Here is a 20529-nt window from a genome sequence, read left to right as displayed (position 1 = left end):
TAATGTGATGGAAAGGAGGCAATATGGAGTATCACAGTACATTAGTAAGTTTCTTGTATTAACTGCATGATAAATGCCATTTACTGAAGTGAGACAAACCCTTTAATCCCTTTAAGCATAAATGTCTGGCATGAAATTTACCAGATCTTAACCTCCTCATATTGTACATAATCTACATTATAATTAAAAGGGTTGTCCTACCATAATGACCTATTGCCTATCTACAGGATAGGTCTGACTGCTGGAACACCCACTGATCATGAAAAAAGGGGTCCTGAGACATTCAATTACATTACCGCCAATCTATGTACACAAGGGGCTTAAGACCACGATCCCTTGATCATGGGGTTCCCAGCAGTCAGACCCCCACCAATCAGACACTTATCACCTGTCGTGTCATAGCTGTTGGACCTTTTCACATTCCCTATCCTTAAAGGTTTTCTTTGGGTGTAAAAAAAATCTGGCCCTTAAATATGTGTCAAACTAAAATAGAAATGCTCACCTGGTAAAGGGCCTGTGTCCACTTTTTTTTATTTCCATCCACAGGCAGCATTCTGGTGCACATGTGAGGCCCGGGCTATATCAGCCAGTCTTGGGTGGGGCTCAGAGCTCTCTGCCTCCTCCCATTGTACGCATGGTCACATGCAGGAGGTAACTGGGAGTTTGCTGTGAGTCGGACCTTGTGCTCCTGGAATTCGCCCACTGGCTCCTGGTATTGCCCATACGGCCCAGGTAGATTTAGCGTTAGGTCCCGAGCTACTTGAGAAACCTTGGTGCGGTGCCCGGGCTCAGACATGTCCTCCAAGCAGGATATGTTGGCTAATCTCTCAATTTTACACCAGTACGAGGGTTAGTAAGACCGAAGAGTGCACCTGTCTTTGTTTTTGTTATATTATTTTTACTGTTTATCACATCCACACATTTGCTATCCTGTGTAGGATGTTCATTGTGATACTTGTGGTCCGCTGCAGGCATCCTCCATTGTATGCATTTTTGCTGGGGATTGCCATTAGCAGAGGGCCACAAGTGCAGGATCTGCCCCCCCCGGTATAGATGCGCCACTGCATATGGGGTTGAACACTTCCTGCTTTTTAATACCACGCCAATCTGTAGTTTGTATAGTTATCCTCTATCCACAGGATTGAGGATAACTAAGTGATCCGTGGTGTCTGAACGCTGGATCCCCCACTGATCCCCCTTCTTGATTGAGTGGCAGGTCCAGCATATGCCCTGCCTCTCCATCCATTCTCTATTGGGTCGCTGGAGATGGCAGAGTACAGCTCTGGCTATTTCCAGGGGTTCCCAAAGAGAATAAATGGAGCAGCAGGGCATATACAGTATGTGGCCTGTCACACCATCAAAAAAGGGGAGCAGGATCCATTCCTGGGATCAGTGGGGGTCGCAGAATCGGACCCCACTAATCATATAGTTATGCCCTATGGTGTGGAGAGGATAACTTGAAAACCTAGACAACCCCTTTAAATCCTCCACCACTCCATCACCAGTATCTCTTTACATGGCAGCAGTGCTGCCTGTAAATCTGGAATATCATCACTGCCACCATGTAAACCATTCGTGTCGATACTGGAGAATATGACGCACTGTGCAGAATTTTTCAGTCATAAGTCCAACACCCTTTGCAGGTCATAACCTTTAACAAAGCCCAAGCAAAGGTGCTAGAGGAGCAATGTGAACAAAGGGCAGAAACAGAGGGTCATAACTGAAACAGAGGCATTAGTGTCACCTGAGGCAGGGTAATAGTGGGGATCCTGGAGCAGGGGTAACTGGAGAAGAGGCAATATTAGCGGTGCATTTAGAGTGGGGGCATCTGGAGCTGGGGCATTTATGAGGGTGCACCTAAAGCAAAGGCATTAGGGTCACCTGCGGCAGGGTAATAGTGGTGATCCTTGGGCAGAGGTATTAGAGGGGCAACTGGAGAAGAGGCAATATTAGGGGTGCATTTAGAGTGGGGGCATCTGGAGCTGTGGCACTAATGGGGGTGCAACTAAAGCATGCACAGGTTAATATACACAAGAAAAACCCACATAAATGTTGAGAAAAATTGTCTGACCCTAAAGAAGCCAGCTCGGCATCATGAAGTAGATCTTTGTTTCAGTTGTTTCTGTGATGTAGTGAAATATAATTACACGCACTTCATACGTTTCAAAGGCTTTTATCGACAATTACATGACATTTATGCAAAGAGTCAGTATTTGCAGTGTTGGCCCTTCTTTTTTGGGACCTCTGCAATTCGACTGGGCATGCTCTCAATCAACTTCTGGGCCAATTCCTGACTGATAGCAACCCATTCTTTCATAATCACTTCTTGGAGTTTGTCAGAATTAGTGGGTTTTTGTTTGTCCACCCACCTCTTGAGGATTGACCACAAGTTCTCAATGGGATTAAGATCTGGGGAGTTTCCAGGCCATGGACCCAAAATGTCAACGTTTTGGTCCCCGAGCCACTTAGTTATCACTTTTGCCTTATGGCACGGTGCTCCATCGTGCTGGAAAATGCATTGTTCTTCACGAAACTGTTGTTGGATTGTTGGAAAAAGTTGCTGTTGGAGGGTGTTTTGGTACCATTCTTTATTCATGGCTGTGTTTTTGGGCAAAATTGTGAGTGAGCCCACTCCCTTGGATGAGAAGCAACCCCACACATGAATGGTCTCAGGATGCTATACTGTTGGCATGACACGGGACTGATGGTAGCGCTACCTTTTCTTCTCCGGACAAGCCTTTTTCCTGATGCCCCAATCGGAAAGAGGCTTCATCAGAGAATATGACTTTGCCCCAGTCCTCAGCAGTCCATTCACCATATTTTCTGCAGAAGATCAATCTGTCCCAGATTTTTTTTTTGGAGAGAAGTGGCTTCTTTGCTGCCCTTCTTGACACCAGGCCATCTTCCAAAAGTCTTTGCCTCACTGTGCATGCAGATGTGCTCACACCTGCCTGCTGCCATTCCTGAGCAAGATCTGCACTGGTGGCACTACGATCCCGCAGCTGACTCCTCTTTAGGAGACGATCCTGGTGCTTGCTGGACTTTCTTGGATGCCCTGAAGCCTTCTTAACAAGAATTGAACCTCTTTCCTTGAAGTTCTTGATGATCCTATAAATTGTTGATTGAGGTGCAATCTTAGTAGCCACAAAATCCTTGCATGTGAAGCCATTTTTATGCAACGCAATGATGGCTGCACGCGTTTCTTTGCAGGTCACCATGGTTAACAATGGAAGAACAATGATTTCAAGCATCACCCTCCTTTTAAGAGGTCAAGTCTGCCATTTTAACCCAATCAGCCTGACATAATGATCTCCAGCCTTGTGCTCGTCAACATTCTCACCTGAGTTAACAAGACGATTACTGAAATGATCTCAGCAGGTCCTTTAATGACATCAATGAACTGCAGTGGAAATGTTTTTTTGGAATTAAGTTAATTTTCATGGCAAAGAAGGACTATGCAGTTCATCTGATCACTCTTCATAACATTCCGGAGTATATGCAATATTGCTATTATAAAAACGTAAGCAGCAACTTTTCCAATATTTATGTAATTCTCAAAACTTTTGGCCACGACTGTATATAAATGGAGGGTTGTGATAAAATGTTCAAATGTCCCTGGTGGTGGAAGGGGAAGATAAGTGATCAGGTGGGGCTGCCACAAAAAAAAAAAAAAAAAACAGCACAAGTTGTCTTGTTAGTGTGAAATCGCAAGGAAGCGATACAAAGAGGTAGTGCAACACAAAGGTAACATATATATATTGAACCCTAAAATAAGGGAAAATGTCAAAAAGTATATGCAACCACCTAAATTGTGTATAACAGTAAAAAACGACAAACAATAATCTGGCAGTCACAGTGAATCACTGTCAATGTATGCTTCCCAGACCTCCTAACAGAGATAAAGTGCTAATGCAAACACAATGCCCTCATATTACTGACAATAGAATCCCATATACCTACCCATGAAGAAGGCAGACGCCAAAACGTGCGTTGGGGTGTACGGCTCTCCTGAGGAATCATCTCCCCCTAACTTCATGGGTAGGTTTATGGGATTCTATTGTCAGTAATATGAGGGCATTGTGTTTGCATTAGCACTTTATCTCTGTTAGGAGGTCTGGGAAGCATACATTGACAGTGATTCACTGTGACTGCCAGATTATTGTTTGTCGTTTTTTACTGTTATACACAATTTAGGTGGTTGCATATACTTTTTGAAATTTTCCCTTATTTTAGGGTTCAATATATATATGTTACCTTTGTGTTGCACTACCTCTTTGTATCGCTTCCTTGCGATTTCACACTAACAAGACAACTTGTGCTGTTTTTTTTTTTTTTTTTTGTGGCAGCCCCACCTGATCACTTATCTTCCCTTCTACCTCCAGGGACGTTTTAGCATTTTATCACAAGACTCCATTTATATACATCTGTGTTATATTATTCCTCAGGAGTGATTCGTACCACATCTTTTGATGTGCTTTTGTGTCTTTTGTCATATTTATATATTTAATCAAATTACTGATTATTTTAGCCTGTTTAGTCTCAGTTTGCTTTTTTTGGGGTGCAACTAAAGCAGAGGCATTGGGGGGACCTAAGGCAGAGTCCCCCCCATGCCACTCTGAACTCTGCAGATGGCAGCACACATACACAGATCTGAGTCTACTATAAACAAATGCCCTATTCACCTCTTACAGTCTCCTACAGTTCACTACTCACACACCTGAGAAATCAGCTCAGCACAGCAGAGGAGTCCTTCTCTCCAGCAACCAGTTTTCTGACAGCAGGGAGGGCAGGAGGATAGCCAGACATGTGCTCTCCTCCTTCACTGTCAGCAGCCTGGGAAGCTTAGAAGATACTGTGGGGCCTCCTGTACAACCAGTAGGAGGCTGCATCACTGTGCGATACTGCCACATAGTTGCTACAATAATTATCTCTCCTGAGAAACAAGAGAAATAATTACTCCTCTGTCTTATCTCCGGATGCAGGAGATTGGGGGCCTACCGAGGAATCCCCCGCCTCCCCAGTGGGCCAGTCCGAGCCTGCCTGTCAGGGACTAAAATACTGATGACCTTTCCTTAGTGTAATATCAATATCAGATTGCGGGGGGCTTTGACTGTCGGCCCTCTCTGTGGCCTCTTCCTCAGCCCAGGATGTCACGTGGGCTTTGTGCAGCTCACTTTAAGTGAATGGGATTGAGCTAAAATACCAATTACATGATCAGCGCTTAAACAGTTGGCCTAGTTTAAACATTGGTGGCATATCACTAGGATATGCCACCAATGTCAGACAGATGTGGGGTCCCCAGCTCTTTTCAGAGCTCCCATAGAAGTGAATGGAGATCGCACCAAGGTGTGAGATGGGCCAACCCCTTTAAAGTATAACTGTCGTATTATTATTTTTTGGGAGTATTAGAATGTGGTGATTAATATCTCCTTGGTGGCCCTATTTCAACTTTTCACTGTGTATTCAATTACCCCTTAATTCCACATTTTTGTTCCCTGTACTGCCTACTTTTACCTGTGCTTAAAATAGGGTTGCTAGGCATGGTTCGTCTATGTGTTGAAGAACGGAGCACGCAGCGTGCAAGGTCACATTACTGACAGCCAGGGACTGTAAGTAAATGATTAAAGCCAGGTCCTCCCCAGCAGCTGATAACAGTGCCTGGGCTGTGTGCACTTCTCCCTGCCCCTGCGCTTGGTAGACGCTCCCTCACTCAGCAGAGCTGGAGAAGGCAGAGTTGAACCAGCGCAGACCAGGGAAGGGAGATCTGCCGTCTGCTCAGTGTAGAAATGAAAGCAACATGTGGTAAGAGGACCCCTTTGTGCTGCAGGAGATTAACCCTTTAGGGGGGAGGGCTCTGGTTACTGACACTTTTGGGGGCTATTCTTACTGGATAGTGAGGGTGAGGGCAGGCGGAATTAGCCTCAGGGTGAGGGCAGTGGCGGCCATCTTAACTGAATAGTGAAATTGCAGTTTTATGCAGACTGGTTGCTAAGGGCTGAATCTTATTAACCACCTCAGCCCCCCTAGCTTAAACCCTCTTAATGACCAGACCACTTTTTACAATTCTGCACTACACTACTTTCACAGTTTATTGCTCGGTCATACAACTTACCACCCAAATGAATTTTACCTCCTTTTCTTCTCACTAATAGAGCTTTCATTTAGTTGACCGAAATTTTTGCAATAAAATGAAATTTTTCACTTTCTGTAAAACTTTCTATATAAATTTTTCTCTAAATTTATTGTTCCACATGTCTTTGATAAAAAAAAAAATGCAATAAGTGTATATTTATTGGTTTGAGTAAAAGTTATAGCATAGTTATACAAACTATGGTGCAAAAAAATAATTTACCCACTTTGACTTTCTAAGCACCTGTCATGTTTCCTGAGGTTCTACAATGCCCAGACAGTAGAAACACCCCACAAATGACCCCATTTCGGAAAGTAGACACCCTAAGGTATTCGCTGATGGGCATAGTGAGTTCATGGAAGTTTTTATTTTTTGTCACAAGTTAGCGGAAATTGAATATTTTTTTTTCTTACAAAGTCTCATATTCCACTAACTTGTGACAAAAAATACATTTCTACATGAACTCACCATGCCCCTCACGAAATACCTTGGGGTGTCTTCTTTCCAAAATGGGGTCACTTGTGGGGTATTTATACTGCCCTGGCATTTTAGAGGACCTAAAGCGTGAGAAGTAGTTTGGAATCCAAATGCGTAAAAAAAGCCCTGTGAAATCCTAAAAGTGCTCATTGGAATTTGGGCCCCTTTGCGCACCTAGGCTGCAAAAAGTGTCACACATGTGGTATCACCGTACTCAGAAGAAGTAGGGTAATGTGTTTTGGGGTGTCTTTTTACATATACCCATGCTGGGTGAGATAAATATCTCTCTAAAAGACAACTTTTCCCATTTTTTTTAATACAAAGTTGTCATTTTACAGAGCTATTTCTCTCACCCAGCATGGGTATATGTAAAAATACACCCCAAAACACATTGCCCTACTTCTCCTGAGTACGGCAATACCACATGTGTGACACTTTTTTCAGCCTAGGTGCGCAAAGGGGCCCAAATTCCAATGAGTACCTTTTAGGAGGGCATTTTTAGGCATTTGGATTCCAAACTACTGCTCACGCTTTAGGGCCCTTAAAATGCCAGGGCAGTATAAATACCCCACATGTGACTCCATTTTGGAAAGAAGACACCCCAAGGTATTCTGTGAGGGGCATGGCGAGTTCATAGAAGTTTTTTTTTTTTTGCCACAAGTTAGCGGAAAATTATTTATTTATTTTTTCTTACAAAGTCTCATATTCCACTAACTTGTGACAATTTTTTTTTACATGAACTCGCCATGCCCCTCACGGAATACCTTGGGGTGTCTTCTGTGAACTTTCGCGGGATGATGCGCCGACGCGTCAAGGAGGAATAACCTGGCCGCCCGAAAGACACATCCCTGCGTTAGGCGGTCGGGAGAAGGTTAAATATAGGGTAAGTCAGTCTAATAGTAACTGATTCTGAAATATCATGTTATTAGTAACTACGTATATGAGAATTGAAATTAGGATCTAAATGTGACAGTTATCCTTTAAGCTCTGTGGCAGCGTTGCCAACAGTCCATAAAAATTGGCAACTTTTTTCCTAAGTCTGTGAAAAAAAATAGATGTGTTGGTAATTTTTTTAAGGCTGTTGGTACTTTACTGGAATATTTTAGTGGTAATTAACATTGTTTTACAGCTCACAGTACATGCTGGTAATGAGTTCTGTCGAGTATATTGAGCTACAACCATTTATTACTTATAATTTTTACCCCTCATTGTGGTTTTCCAATATGTCCGTAAAATGTTTTGGCTTTTTGTGATAAGTTCCCCAGAAAAAAGAAAAATTCTGGTTAGCAACCCTGCTCTGTGCTCGCAGATGGGGTGAGAGGCTTGTCAAAAGTCTGACCTCCACAACTTTAGAGAGATTTGGGGGAAGCCTTGTAATCAGGGGTCAAGTCCTGGGAAAAAAAGTGTGGGAACTCACCCAAGATCCACTGCAACCCCCCCCCCCCCCCCCTCCAAAAAATAAAAAAGCACAGAAAATCTAGCATGCTGTAATTTGTGTCGCTGCGGACTAAAAAATAAATTAAAAAAATAGCACTTTTAGAAAAGTTTGTCCTGGGATTCGATCTCATGACCTCTACACAGCAGAAGCAAGGCATATGCCCTCACAGCTATGAAAGCTGTCTAGCTTGCTACTTAAAAAAAAAAAAATATATAAGACTTCTACTGTAGGTAACTTTGCCCACTGTGTATGGATGTAGCAGAGCTGGGTGTGTTGGGGCAGCTGTCATGTGTATGGTTGTACACTAGGTATCAGTACACAAGGTATCAGTAGAAGTATCAGAAAAAGAAAAAAAAACACTTTTAGTTTGTCCTGGGATTCGAACTCATGACCTCTACACATTACAGGCAAGGCATTTACCCTCACAGCCATAAAAGCTGTTGAGGTAGTTGCTTAAAAAAAAAAAACTAAGACTTCTACTTATACCTAGTGTACTGATACCTAGTGTACAACCATACACATGACAGCTGCCCCAACACACCCAGCTCTGCTACATCCATACACAGTGGGCAGCTGTCATGTGTATGGTTGTACACTTGGTATCAGTAAACTAGGTATCAGTAGAAGTCTTATAAAAAAAAAAAAAACACTTTTAGAAAAGTTTGTCCTGGGATTCGAACTCATGACCTCTACACATCAGAGGCAAGGCATTTACCCTCACAGCCATAAAAGCTGTCAAGGTAGCTGTTTAAAAAAAAAAAAAATAAGACTTCTACTTATACCTAGTGTACTGATACCTAGTGTACAACCATACACATGACAGCTGCCCCAACACACCCAGCTCTGCTACATCCATACACAGTGGGCAGCTGTCATGTGTATGGTTGTACACTAGATATCAGTACACTAGGTATAATTAGAAGTCTTATGAGAGGAGTCGCAGGCAGCGGCACCGCACAGACAGCTTCCTCTCAACTGAAGCCGCCCCTCCTCCCTTAACCTGCCCTGCACAGTGCGCTCCGTCTCCCCCTGTGAATCTGATTCAGCCGTGTTCTCCTGGCTTGAGGCTGAAAGGGAACGGCGTTCCTGCCATGAAAAAAGTGCAGGAACGCCGTTCCCATGCGTTCCCCCTCCACTCGACCCCTGCTTGTAATGCATGTTATAAATTAGCTGAACTTCAAAACTGTATCTTGTAAGCACATGGAGCACACAAGGGTAGTTCACAAAGTAGCCAATCAGAATGCAGCTCTCATATTTCAAGTGCCTGCCAGAGAATGAAAGCAGCATCATGATTGGCAGCAATGTGCAGCTTCTCCATTGGTCCTCTCCAGGTTGGATGAACGTCTCGTACTGTTTGCTCTGGGATTGCTATCACTGCAGGGTCACATGACTACACCTCGTGATGACAACGCCTATGCTGCTGACGTCACTCCCCTCATCTGCATTTCCAGGCAGCAGCCAATGGCGAGTAAGGTGGAAAGTCCCGGCTGAGGTCGTGTTTATGTGCGGCCATTATAGGGGGACAGAGCTGTCACCTGTCACTTGTGGAGTGACACCTGACTGGGGACATCACATGTCTGTGTAGAGGCTGGGGAGCCGCCATGGACGGTGACAGGATGGACAGTCTGGAGGGCTGGGTGGCCGTGCGGCCCAACCTCTTCCAGGAGCCGGAGCGCTACAAGATGGGCTTCATCGTGGCCTGGAACCAGGTGGACGGCAAGTTCGCGGTGACCTGTCACAACCGGTCAGCGCAGCGGAGGAAGCGGCTGGAGGGGGAGGACGGGGAGCAGAGCAGCTGGGCCGGGCTGTACAGCGTGCAAGACCTGGAGCACATCCACCGGCAGCTGAGCTCGGTGTGCGGCCGCCTGCAGCCCTGGTTCCCCAGCTTCCCGGCCCAGCAGCCGGCGGGGAGCCTGTGGACGCTGCTCTTCCCCCATGCCCCGTCCTGGGAGGGCAGCTCGGAGGACCTGGACGCGCTGTGCCGGGCCCTGGAGGCCTACCTGGGCGCCGCCATAGAGGAGTGTGGCCGCCAGATCGTGCTGGACGTGCTGTTCCCGGAAGACGTGGAAGACGCCGAGAAGTACTTCGAAAACCTCCACGAATTCCGCAAGAAGAGCCTGGAGGAGCAAGTGTCCCGTGCCAAGGAGAGCCTGCGGACGGTGCGGGTAACCTGTGTGCAGGCTCCAATTCACTGGGGGAGAGTTATCAAACTGGCTTAGTTGCCCATAGCAACCAGTTAAATTCTACCTTTCATGTTTTAGAGCTTCTTTGGAAAATGAAAGCTGCAATCTGATTGGTTGGCAGTTTTCCTTTCCACCAGTTTGAATAAATCTTCCTCCTACTGTGCTCTCTTGAGGCTGGGGGGCTGATTGCAGGGACTCCCGGTATCAATGAGTATAGTCTCCCCCTAAGTTCCCTGTTTGAAGTAAGAGATGCTTTTCCATGGCTCCATTCACTTCTGTCAGACTGAGCGCTGTCTGTCAGTCCCATAAAAGTGGTAAAGCAATGGATTGACATGCGCGCTCACCCCCTATTCTGATGATTGCAAGGGGACCCTGTGGTTGGACCCCTATCAGTCTTAGGGCTTATGCACACTATCGTATGTATTTTGCGGTCCACAAAAAAAGATGACATCCGAGTGCATTCCGTATTTTGCAGAACGGATCAGCTGGCCCCTGATAGAACAGTCCTATCCCTGTCCGTAATGCGGACAATAATAGGACATGTTCTATTTTTTATTTTTTTTGCAGAACAGACATATGGAAATGGAATGCACACGGAGTAACTTCAGTTTTTTTGCAGCCCCATCGAAATGAATTGTTCCGCATACAGTCCGCAAAAAAAAAAAATGGAACGGACACAAAGAAAATACATTTGTGTGCATGAGCCCCAAACATTACTCGCTTGTCCTGTGGGCAGGGGATGCATGTTTGTGGGATAACCGCTTTAAGTTGTTATGGGAATGTATGATGCAAGCAGCAGAACTGTGAATGCAGCTCTGGGCTCTAATTCAGGCTGTAACTATACGAATGTGACCACTGCCTCTCTATTCCTCCCTGTGGGAGAGCACTGTACTTGGCTATCTCCGTCATTTCTAGGAACTCACCATCTCCATTTCTTTTGATTGGTGGGGGTCCCAGTGGTAGGACTCTCACCGATCTAATAGTTATCCCCTTCAGAGGCAGAGTACACGTCCCATATACTGCCATGGAAGCCTTAAGGCTGTGTTCACACCCCTGCAAAGTGTATGTGGCACTAAAAGCAGGATTGAATCCTTTGTGGACATTTTTGGGGGGCATTCTGTTTCTGGCTCTGATGATACAATAGTACAGGATGGTGTCTGCACCCTATACCACCTCATGGCGCCGAATACAGGTGTGAGTAGAGAATTTGGTGTCGCCATTGTGCGTTGTCCGGTCCCTTTGCTGCACTTTTTTTTCGTCCGTTTTGGCAGCCATGTCGCAGAACAAAACCTCTCCTGCCATCTTCATAGAAAAGGTCTCCAGCTGATTTCACTTTCACTTTGGTTTCTAGTTTTCGGCCGGCAGGGATGAGTGCTCTGCCTCTTCTCACAGAGCCGTTCTGGCTCTGAACGCTCCTTGGGGCGGATTTGCTAATCCTGGATAAAACGTAGACTGCATAACCTCCTAATAAATTCAATGCATGGCTAGACGCTTTTGGGGGACGTTTATGAAGACCAGCATTTTGTACATCAGTCGGAGAGAATAATGTATGTGACTTTTTGGCCTTTCTTTTTTAGCAATTGCTTGGTTGTAAGTAACTTTTTTATTTTCTTTGTGACAAATTTCTTAAATATCGTGTGTAATTTGTTAAATTTTTTGCACAAACTACCTATGGGTTTTCCAGTCTGCACTACAGATATCTGTTCGAAAATAGGGATTTGCGTCTTCTTTTTTAGCTAGCACAAAAATTATGTGACTATTTATTTGCATGTTTACTTCCTAACTTCAGTTTTATAAAGTGGGTGGGAACGTGAGCGTGGCTAGCTAGATTAATGAGTCTCACTACGGATTTTAACACTAGAAGAACTGGAGTAGCTTTTCTAGACAAAAATGTTTCATGATGAGCAAACGTAACAAACTCAACCGTTGATAAATGTGGAGGAAAACGCAGACTTGAGCAAAACTGACTTCAAATATTCCCCTCATGTTAAATTCCCCCAAACGATTTGTCCTCACCAGGGGACTGGAGTACATGTGTCACATTTTGTAAAAAATTTCAACCATAAATCTGGCTAAGGGCACTTTCACACTTGCGGCACAGTGATCCGGCAAGCAGTTCCGTTGCCGTAACTGCCTGCTGGATCCGTCAAAACTGATCCGGCATTTCAATGCATTTGTAAGACGGATCAGTCTTTCCGGTGTCATCCGGTAAAACGGATCTGGCGTTTTATTTTTCTCACTGGATCCGGCATTGCAGTATTTTGAATGCCGGATCCGGCACTAATACATTCCTATGTAAAAAAAATAAAAATCTGGCATTCAGGCAAGTGTTTAGTTTTTTTTTTTTTGGCCAGATAGAAAAATGTAGCATGCTGCGGTATTTTCTCCGTCCTGAACAGTCAAAAAGACTGAACTGAAGACATCCTGATGCGTCCTGAACGGATTATTCTCCATTCAGAATGCATGGGGATAAGGCCTCTTTCACACTTGCGTTGTCCGGATCCGGCGTGTACTCCACTTGCCGGAATTACACACCGGATCCGGAAAAACGCAAGTGTACTGAAAGCATTTGAAGACGGATCAGTCTTCAAAATGCTTTCAGTGTTACTATGGCACCCAGGACGCTATTAAAGTCCTGGTTGCCATAGTAGGAGCGGGGAGCGGGGGAGCGGTATACTTACCATCCGTGCGGCTCCAGAGTGACGTCAGAGCGCCCCAGGCGCATGGATGACGTGCCATGCGATCACGTCATCCATGCGCCTGGGGCGCCCTGACGTCACTCTGGAGCGCCCCGGGAGCCGCACGGATGGTAAGTATACCGCTCCCCCGCTACACTTTACCATGGCTGCCGGGACTTTAGCGTCCCAGCAGCCATGGTAACCACTCTAAAAAAGCTAAACGTCGGATTCGGCAATGGGCCGAAACTACGTTTAGCTTAAGGCCGGATCCGGATCAATGCCTTTCAATGGGCATTCATTCCGGATCCGGCCTTGCGGCAAGTCTTCAGTTTTTTTGGCCGGAGCAAAAAGAGCAGCATGCTGCGGTATTTTCTCCGGCCAAAAAACGTTCCGTTCCGGAACTGAAGACATCCTGATGCATCCTGAACGGATTTCACTCCATTCAGAATGCATTAGGATAATCCTGATCAGGATTCTTCCGGCATAGAGCTCCGACGACGGAACTCTATGCCGGAAGACAATAACGCAGGTGTGAAAGAGCCCTAAAACTGATCAGTTCTTTTCCGGTATAGAGCCCCTAGGACTGAACTCAATACTGGAAAAGAATAACTCTAGTGTGAAAGTACAACAAAACGCCCGCCCCTTCCTTTAGTAAATAGAACTGCTAGGCATGGCGCAAACCACCCTAAAAATGGGGCAAATAGGTCATAAAAATTTGGCACCAACTGCCTAGTCCGCCAACAGAACAGGCAAAATCACTCCACTGTTCTGCTAGAGCACCTTTGATACATTACCTCCTAAGTGCTCTTTTACACGAGCGGATCCCATGCGGGTAATCCGCTGCGTGAAGGGCAGCCAAGCCCCACTCCGAACAGCAGAGACACTGAGCATTAACATGATTGATAATGCTCTGTGCCTCTCTGTGACCTTTTTACTACAACTGTGACAACTTTATCTCACTGAGATTTTGTAGTAAAAAGGTCACAGAGAGGCAAAGAGCATTATCAATCATGTTAATGCTCCGTGTCTCTGCTGTCTGGAACGGGGCTTGGTGGTATACGAGTCCCTATCAGATTGGAACACTTTCAATGGAGTCCATACATAAAAGTGGCACTATTGAAGGCAACAGATAATTTGGCAAGCATTAGGCTTGTCAGTAAAAGGAAGAGACCACTATGGTACTCGGCAGAAGTGGCAAAAATCATTAAAAACAAAAAGATAGCATTTAGTAATTATAAAAAAAAAAAAAAAAGAATGACAGGGAAATTTATAAGATTAGGCAGACGGAGGCCAAGTAAGTTATAAGAGCTTCTAAAGCACAGGCAGAAGAGAAATTGGCTCAATCGATGAAAAAAGGCGATAAGGCATTCTTCAGATACATAAATGAAAATAGGAAACTAAAACAAGGAATTACCAAATAAAAAAAAAAAAGGAAGGTATATGGAAGAAGATAAAGAACTAGCTGACTGCCTCAATGAATACTTCTGTTCAGTTTTTACAAAGGAAAATGAAGGAAAAGGACCTCAGTTAGGAAGGTAGACTAATGAATTTTTTATGTCTTTACAGAGGAAGAGGTTCTAAGTCAGCTGTCTAAAATTAATACAAATAAGTCACAGGGGCCTGATGGGATACACCCAAAGCTATTAAAAGAGCTCAGCGGTGAACTAGCAAAACCATTAACAGATTTATTTAACCAATCACTGGTAACAGGAGTCGTCCCAAAAGATTGGAAATTAGCAAATGTTGTGCCTATTCACAAGAAAGGTAGTAGGGAGGAATCAGGCAACTATAGGCCAGTAGGCCTGACATTAATAGTGGGGAAATTAATGGAAGCCATACTTAAGGAGAGGATTGTGGAACATCTAAAATCCCATGGATTGAAAGATGAAAAACAGCATGGGTTTACTTCAGGGGGATCATGTCAAACTGATCTTATTGATAATTATTTTTTATTGGGTGACTAAAATAATAGATGGCGGAGGTGCAGTAGACATCGCTTATCTAGACTTTAGTAAGGCTTTTGATACTGTCCCACATAGAAGGCTTATCAATAAATTGCAGTCTTTGGGCTTGGACTCCCATATTGTTGAATGGATGAGGCAGTGGCTGAGGGACAGACCACAGAGGGTTGTAGTCAATGGAGTATATTTAGACCATGCTCTTGTTACCAGTGGGGTACCTCAGGGATATGTTCTGGGACCCATATTGTTTAATATCTTTATCAGCGAAATTGCAGAAGGCCTCGATGGTAAGGTGTGTCTTTTTGCTGATGACACAAAGATTTGTAACAGGGTTGATGTTCGCACCTGGGGTGTAAAAACACAAGAGCAGAATATAAAATCAGTGATACAGTCCTAACCTCAGTATCTGAGGAAAGGGATTTGGGGGTCATTATTTCAGAAGACTTAAAGGTAGGCAGACAATGTCATAGAGCAGCAGGAAATGCTAGCAGAATGCTTGTGTGTATAGGGAGAGGAACTACCAGTAGAAAGAGGGAGGTGCTCATGCGATCTACAGAGCACTAGTGAGACCTCATTTGGAGTATTGTGCTCAGTACTGGAGACCGTAGGCCAGATTTATCATGACTCTGACAGCTCACTCCACTTTCACATATGGCTAAAGTCAGTTTTAGCCAAGTCAGATTTATGATCGGCCCTTTAAGACTAATAAAGGTGGTTTGACGGTAGCAGTTTATCCGTCAGTAAGCAGCTTTACAAAAGTCGCACGTTTTTATGAAAAAGTCGCATGTTCTATTAAAAAGTCTCATAAGATAAGCATGGTCCTCACTGGAGTGAAATTGTGACTTTTTTGCGACTTTTTAAATAGTCCCAATAGTAAATCTGTCTAGAGATTCATTAACATAAGAAAACACGCCCACTTTCAGAAAACTGGCGAGCATAGTGCAGAGCAGATTTGTGCGCAGTTTTAGCGTTTGGGACTTTTTGGGGACTTTTTCACTCCATTATTCTGACCTGAGCTAATGATAAATCTGGCCCCATATCTCCAGAAGGATATTGATACTTTGGAGAGAGTTCAGAGAAGAGCTACTAAACTGGTACATGGATTGCAGGATAAAACTTACCAGGAAAGATTAAAGGACCTTAACATGTATAGCTTGGAAGAAAGACGAGACAGAGGGGATGTGATAGAAACTTTTAAATACATAAAGGGAATCAACAAGGTAAAAGAGGAGAGAATATTTACAAGAAGAAAAACTGCTACAAGAGGACATGGTTTTAAATTAGAGGGGCAAATGTTTAAAGGATAACTGTCTCATATTTATTTATTTTTTTGCATATTGGATTGTGGTGATTAATATCTCCTTGGTGGCCCTATTTCAACTTTTCACTGTGTATTCAATTACCCCTTAATTCCACATTTTTGTTCCCTGTACTGCCTACTTTTACCTGTGCTTAAAATAGGGTTGCTAGGCATGGTCCGTCTATCTGTTGATAGACGGAGCACGCAGCGTGCAGGCTCACATTACTGACAGCCAGGGACTGTAAGTAAATGATTAGAGCCAGGTCCTCCCCAGCAGCTGATAACAGTGCCTGGGCTGTGTGCACTTCTCCCTGTCCCTGCGCTTGGCAGACGCTCCCTCACTCAGCAGAGCTGGACAATGCAGAGTTGGAGCAGCGCAGACCAGGGAAGGGAGATCTGCCATCTGCTCAGTGTATAAATGAAAGCAACATGTGGTAAGAGGACCCCTTTCTGCTGCAGGAGATTAACCCTTTAGGGGGGAGGGCTCTGCTTACTGACACTTTTGGGGGGCTATTGTTACTGGCTAGTGAGGGCAGGCTGGATTAGCCTCAGGGTGAGGGCAGTGGCGGCCATCTTAACTGAATAGTGAAATTGCAGTTTTATGCAGACTGGTTGCTAAGGGCTGAATCTTATTAAATATGGGGTAAGTCGGTCTAATAATAGTAACTGATTCTGGAATATCATGTTATTAGTAACTACATATATGAAAATTGAAATTATGGTCTAAATGCGACAGTTATCCTTTAAAAGTAATATCAGGAAGTATTACTTTACTGAGAGAGTAGTGGATGCATGGAATAGCCTTCCTGCAGAATTGGTAGCTGCAAATACAGTGGAGGAGTTTAAGCATGCATGGGATAGGCATAAGGCCATCCTTCATATAAGATAGGGCCAGAGGCTATCCATAGTATTCAGTATATTGGGCAGACTAGATGGGCCAAATGGTTCTTATCTGCCGACACATTCTATGTTTCCATGTCTATAATCCTAGTTCCTGGTATAAACTATAATAAATATGCCAGGCCGCCATGCCTGACTGCACTACCCAAGCACTGCCCCACTGTTGGGGGGGGAAAAAGTGGCGAGCGGGATGCAACTCCTCAAATAAGTCACAAAATTTGCACAAGTGGAACATGCTGTGAACGTTGTGACTATTTCCTGCTAGTTTTCTGGAGCACAAGGTTTCAAAAATGTTTCTATTTTTCTAACTTTATTCAAACTATTAAGCAAGAATGCGAGCCAAGGATGGTGGATTATTCTTTTTTTGGCACATTTTCTCCAAAATTTTATGTGATATTATGATCAGACGTGCCAAGTTTTGGTGCATTTTATGAAAAGGTCTAAGTGCAATCACTTTAGTAAATTATTATTATTTTTTTCCCCATTATCATTTTTTTTTCTTTAAAATCCCTGCTACATGTACAAAGGCCTTATGACATGCCCATTTGACTTGTATGCATGCTCATTTCATCTGACAGCCTCTTGCCTCCCATAGCAGCAGAGGAGAGGACATCCAGCATCTCCCAACATTGGGCAGTCGGACTGTCGCTGAGCGATGAGCAGTAAAGTATGGAAATACTGAAGTCAGAGGTTGCACTAAATAGTATTCAGCAGGGTAAACATTTTAGCGTATATTCACATGAGGCATTTCTGTTGCAGAAATTTCTGTGGCTGGCCCATTTATGTGAACGGAGCTTGCGGAAACCCCAGCACGTGCTGCAGAACAAGCTCGCTTAGATGAGTGAAGTCATACCTGATGAAGATTGTGTGGTTTTTCAGTGTGAAATACCACAGTGTAGTACAATCCCATCAAAGTGAACTCGCATGTAGACTTATGCTTATTTTGTACTTGCGCAAGTTGGCCTGCTGTGTTGATTTTTAACCCTTTCCCTACATGTGATATAATAGTGCGTCACATGTCGGGTCTTTAAAGACAGTGCCCGCTCTGGAGCAGACCAAGCATCATAGGTGCCAAGTTCCTGCTGTTCCACACAGCAGACACCCAGGGCTAATGTCTGCAATCGTCAGTAATGCCGATCACGGACATTTTAATCCCTCAGATGCTGTGGTCAAATGTGACCCACAGGATCTGAAAGGCAAAAAAGGCTAAAACGCCTCTACTATTAAAATATAAATGTATTTATCCCATATGGTGAATGGTGTAACGCAGGGATGCTCAACCTACCACCCTCCATCTGTTTCAAAACTGCAGCTCCCAGCATGCCCTCATAGCTGTCCAGGCAGGCTGGGAGTTGTAGTTTTGCAACAGCTGGAGGGTTGCATTTTGGGCATCCCTGCTGTAACGGAAAAGAAAAAATTCAATATGGCCAATTCAGTTTTTTATTTTATTTTTTTCATCAATTTTTATTTTTTTATTCAGTATTGAAACACAAAAAAAATAATATAAAAGTGGTATTGCATTAAGAATGAAGAGAACAGGTTAGTTTTACCGCATAGTGAGCGCCGTAAAAACAAAACCAATAAAACTGTGGTGGAATAGCATATATATATATATATATATATATATATATATATATATATATATATATATATATATATATATATATATATATATATATATATATTTTGATCTTTTCCAATTGCACCACATTTGGAATTTTTATTCCAGTGTCCCACTACGTACTATGCAACATTAAATGATGCCATTAGTCTGTACAACTTGTCCTGCAAAACACAAGTTCTCATACAGGTATGGGAAGAAGGCAGGACGTAAAAACGGAAAATCAATCCATCAGGAGTGCTGTACGCATCTTTTGCGGCCCCATTGAAGTAAATGGGCCCATATTCGACCTGCAATATATGCAGGTCGGATGCGGACCAAAAATACATGTGTGCATGAGGCCTTATACAGAAATGGAGTTCCCCGTAGATTTGTTGAAATAAACAGAAAATCCACATAAAAAAACGTGATAAATAGTGCTAATTTATGTGTGGTTTTTGATGCGCCAGAATCCAGTTGAAGCTTCAGGCGGGGTCTTGCCGTGGTGTCTGTGTCAAAATTCCGCTGGCAAATTCTGCTTCGTGCATGGCCCCTTAGGTATGCCAGTATGGGACATAGTATGCAGTGTTGTAGTGCCAGCAAAGCATATGAGATTGAAAGATTCCTTTCCTCAGGCTACATGCACACGAACGTTGTTTTGTTTCCGTGTCCATTCCATTATTTTTTGCTGATAGAATGCGGACCTATTCATTTCAATGGGTCCGCAAAAAATGCGGACAGCACACAGTGTTCTATCCGCATCAGTATGTCCGTTCCGTAGCCCCGCAAAAAAAATAGCAAATGTCCTATTGTTGTCCGTTTTAGGTATTGTTACAATGGAACCGCAAAAAAACATACAAAGGTCATCCGTTTTTTTTTATTTGTGGACCGCAAAACGCATACGGTCGTGTGCATGTAGCCTCACACTGTGAAAAAAAATTGCAGCATAAATTGGGCTGTGGGGCGTATTTTAAATTTCCACTGTGGTTGTCGCCCTTCACAGTGCTGAAGATGAAAGCTGCAGCAAAATCTGCAACAAATCCTCAATTCATCCTGTTTACTGTACCCTTAAAGGGGTTGTCCAGATTCACAGCTAACCCGGACATGAGCTCCACCTTCCCCTGTACTGCATAGTGAGCCCTACTGAGCTTCTGCAGTAAATCACAACTCCGGGGACACTATTGCATTTTTAACCCATTAGTGACATAATTCAGTTTACCCTTAAGATCCAATAATATTTCCCCCCTTTGTGTTCTAGCAGTCATAATTTTAACATATATATTTATTATTTTTTATTTTTATTTTGCGGGATTAGTTGTACGTTTTTTAGGAACCAAAAACCAGCAATTTTAACATTATTTTGTTGAGTTTTTTTTCACAGTGCGGTAAAAATAACATAATTTTATTATTTGCGTCACTACAATGATGAGGCCACATTTCTATATATTTTTAGGTGGGGGCGGCACAGGTGGAGAGCGTCTCATGTAGGGCACAGAGGCATGACTAGACGGCACAGTACCCATTGATTTGCTCAGATGTGAGACCAGTATGGTGCTCTACTTCACTGGCATTTTACCAGTAAACTGTTTAGGGTACTTTCACACTGGCGTTATTCATTTCCGACTTTGAGTTCCGTCCTAGGGGCTCTAAACCGGAAAAGAACTGATCAGTTTTATCCTAATGCATTCTGAATGGAGAGCAATCAGTTCAGGATGCATCAGTTCAGTCCCTCTTACGTTTTTTGGACGGAGAAAATACTGCAGCACGCTACAGTTTTCTCTCCGGCCAAAAATACTGAACATATATCGGATTCAGCATTAATTTACATTGAAGTGTATAAAACGGATCCAGCTTTCCGGTCT

General features: G+C 43.7%; 1 protein-coding gene across 2 annotated transcripts in view; it reads left to right on the top strand.

Moving 5' to 3' along the window:
* The first annotated feature begins 9486 nt into the window (after nucleotides 1-9486).
* Nucleotides 9487-20529, top strand: part of WHAMM (WASP homolog associated with actin, golgi membranes and microtubules) — a 34573-nt gene continuing 23530 nt past the window's right edge. Inside the window, exon 1 of one of the 2 annotated variants that reach the window (XM_044279583.1) lies at nucleotides 9487-10204. In XM_044279583.1, coding sequence (XP_044135518.1) covers nucleotides 9647-10204 — 558 coding nt within the window. In that variant the 5' untranslated portion in view covers nucleotides 9487-9646. Of the gene's footprint in view, nucleotides 10211-20529 lie in introns of both variants that reach the window. The other variant, XM_044279582.1, reaches the window with a different exon arrangement.

Source organism: Bufo gargarizans, chromosome 2, assembly GCF_014858855.1.
Source record: "Bufo gargarizans isolate SCDJY-AF-19 chromosome 2, ASM1485885v1, whole genome shotgun sequence".
Taxonomy (NCBI): domain Eukaryota; kingdom Metazoa; phylum Chordata; class Amphibia; order Anura; family Bufonidae; genus Bufo; species Bufo gargarizans.
This window is presented reverse-complemented; position numbering and strand designations above follow the sequence as displayed.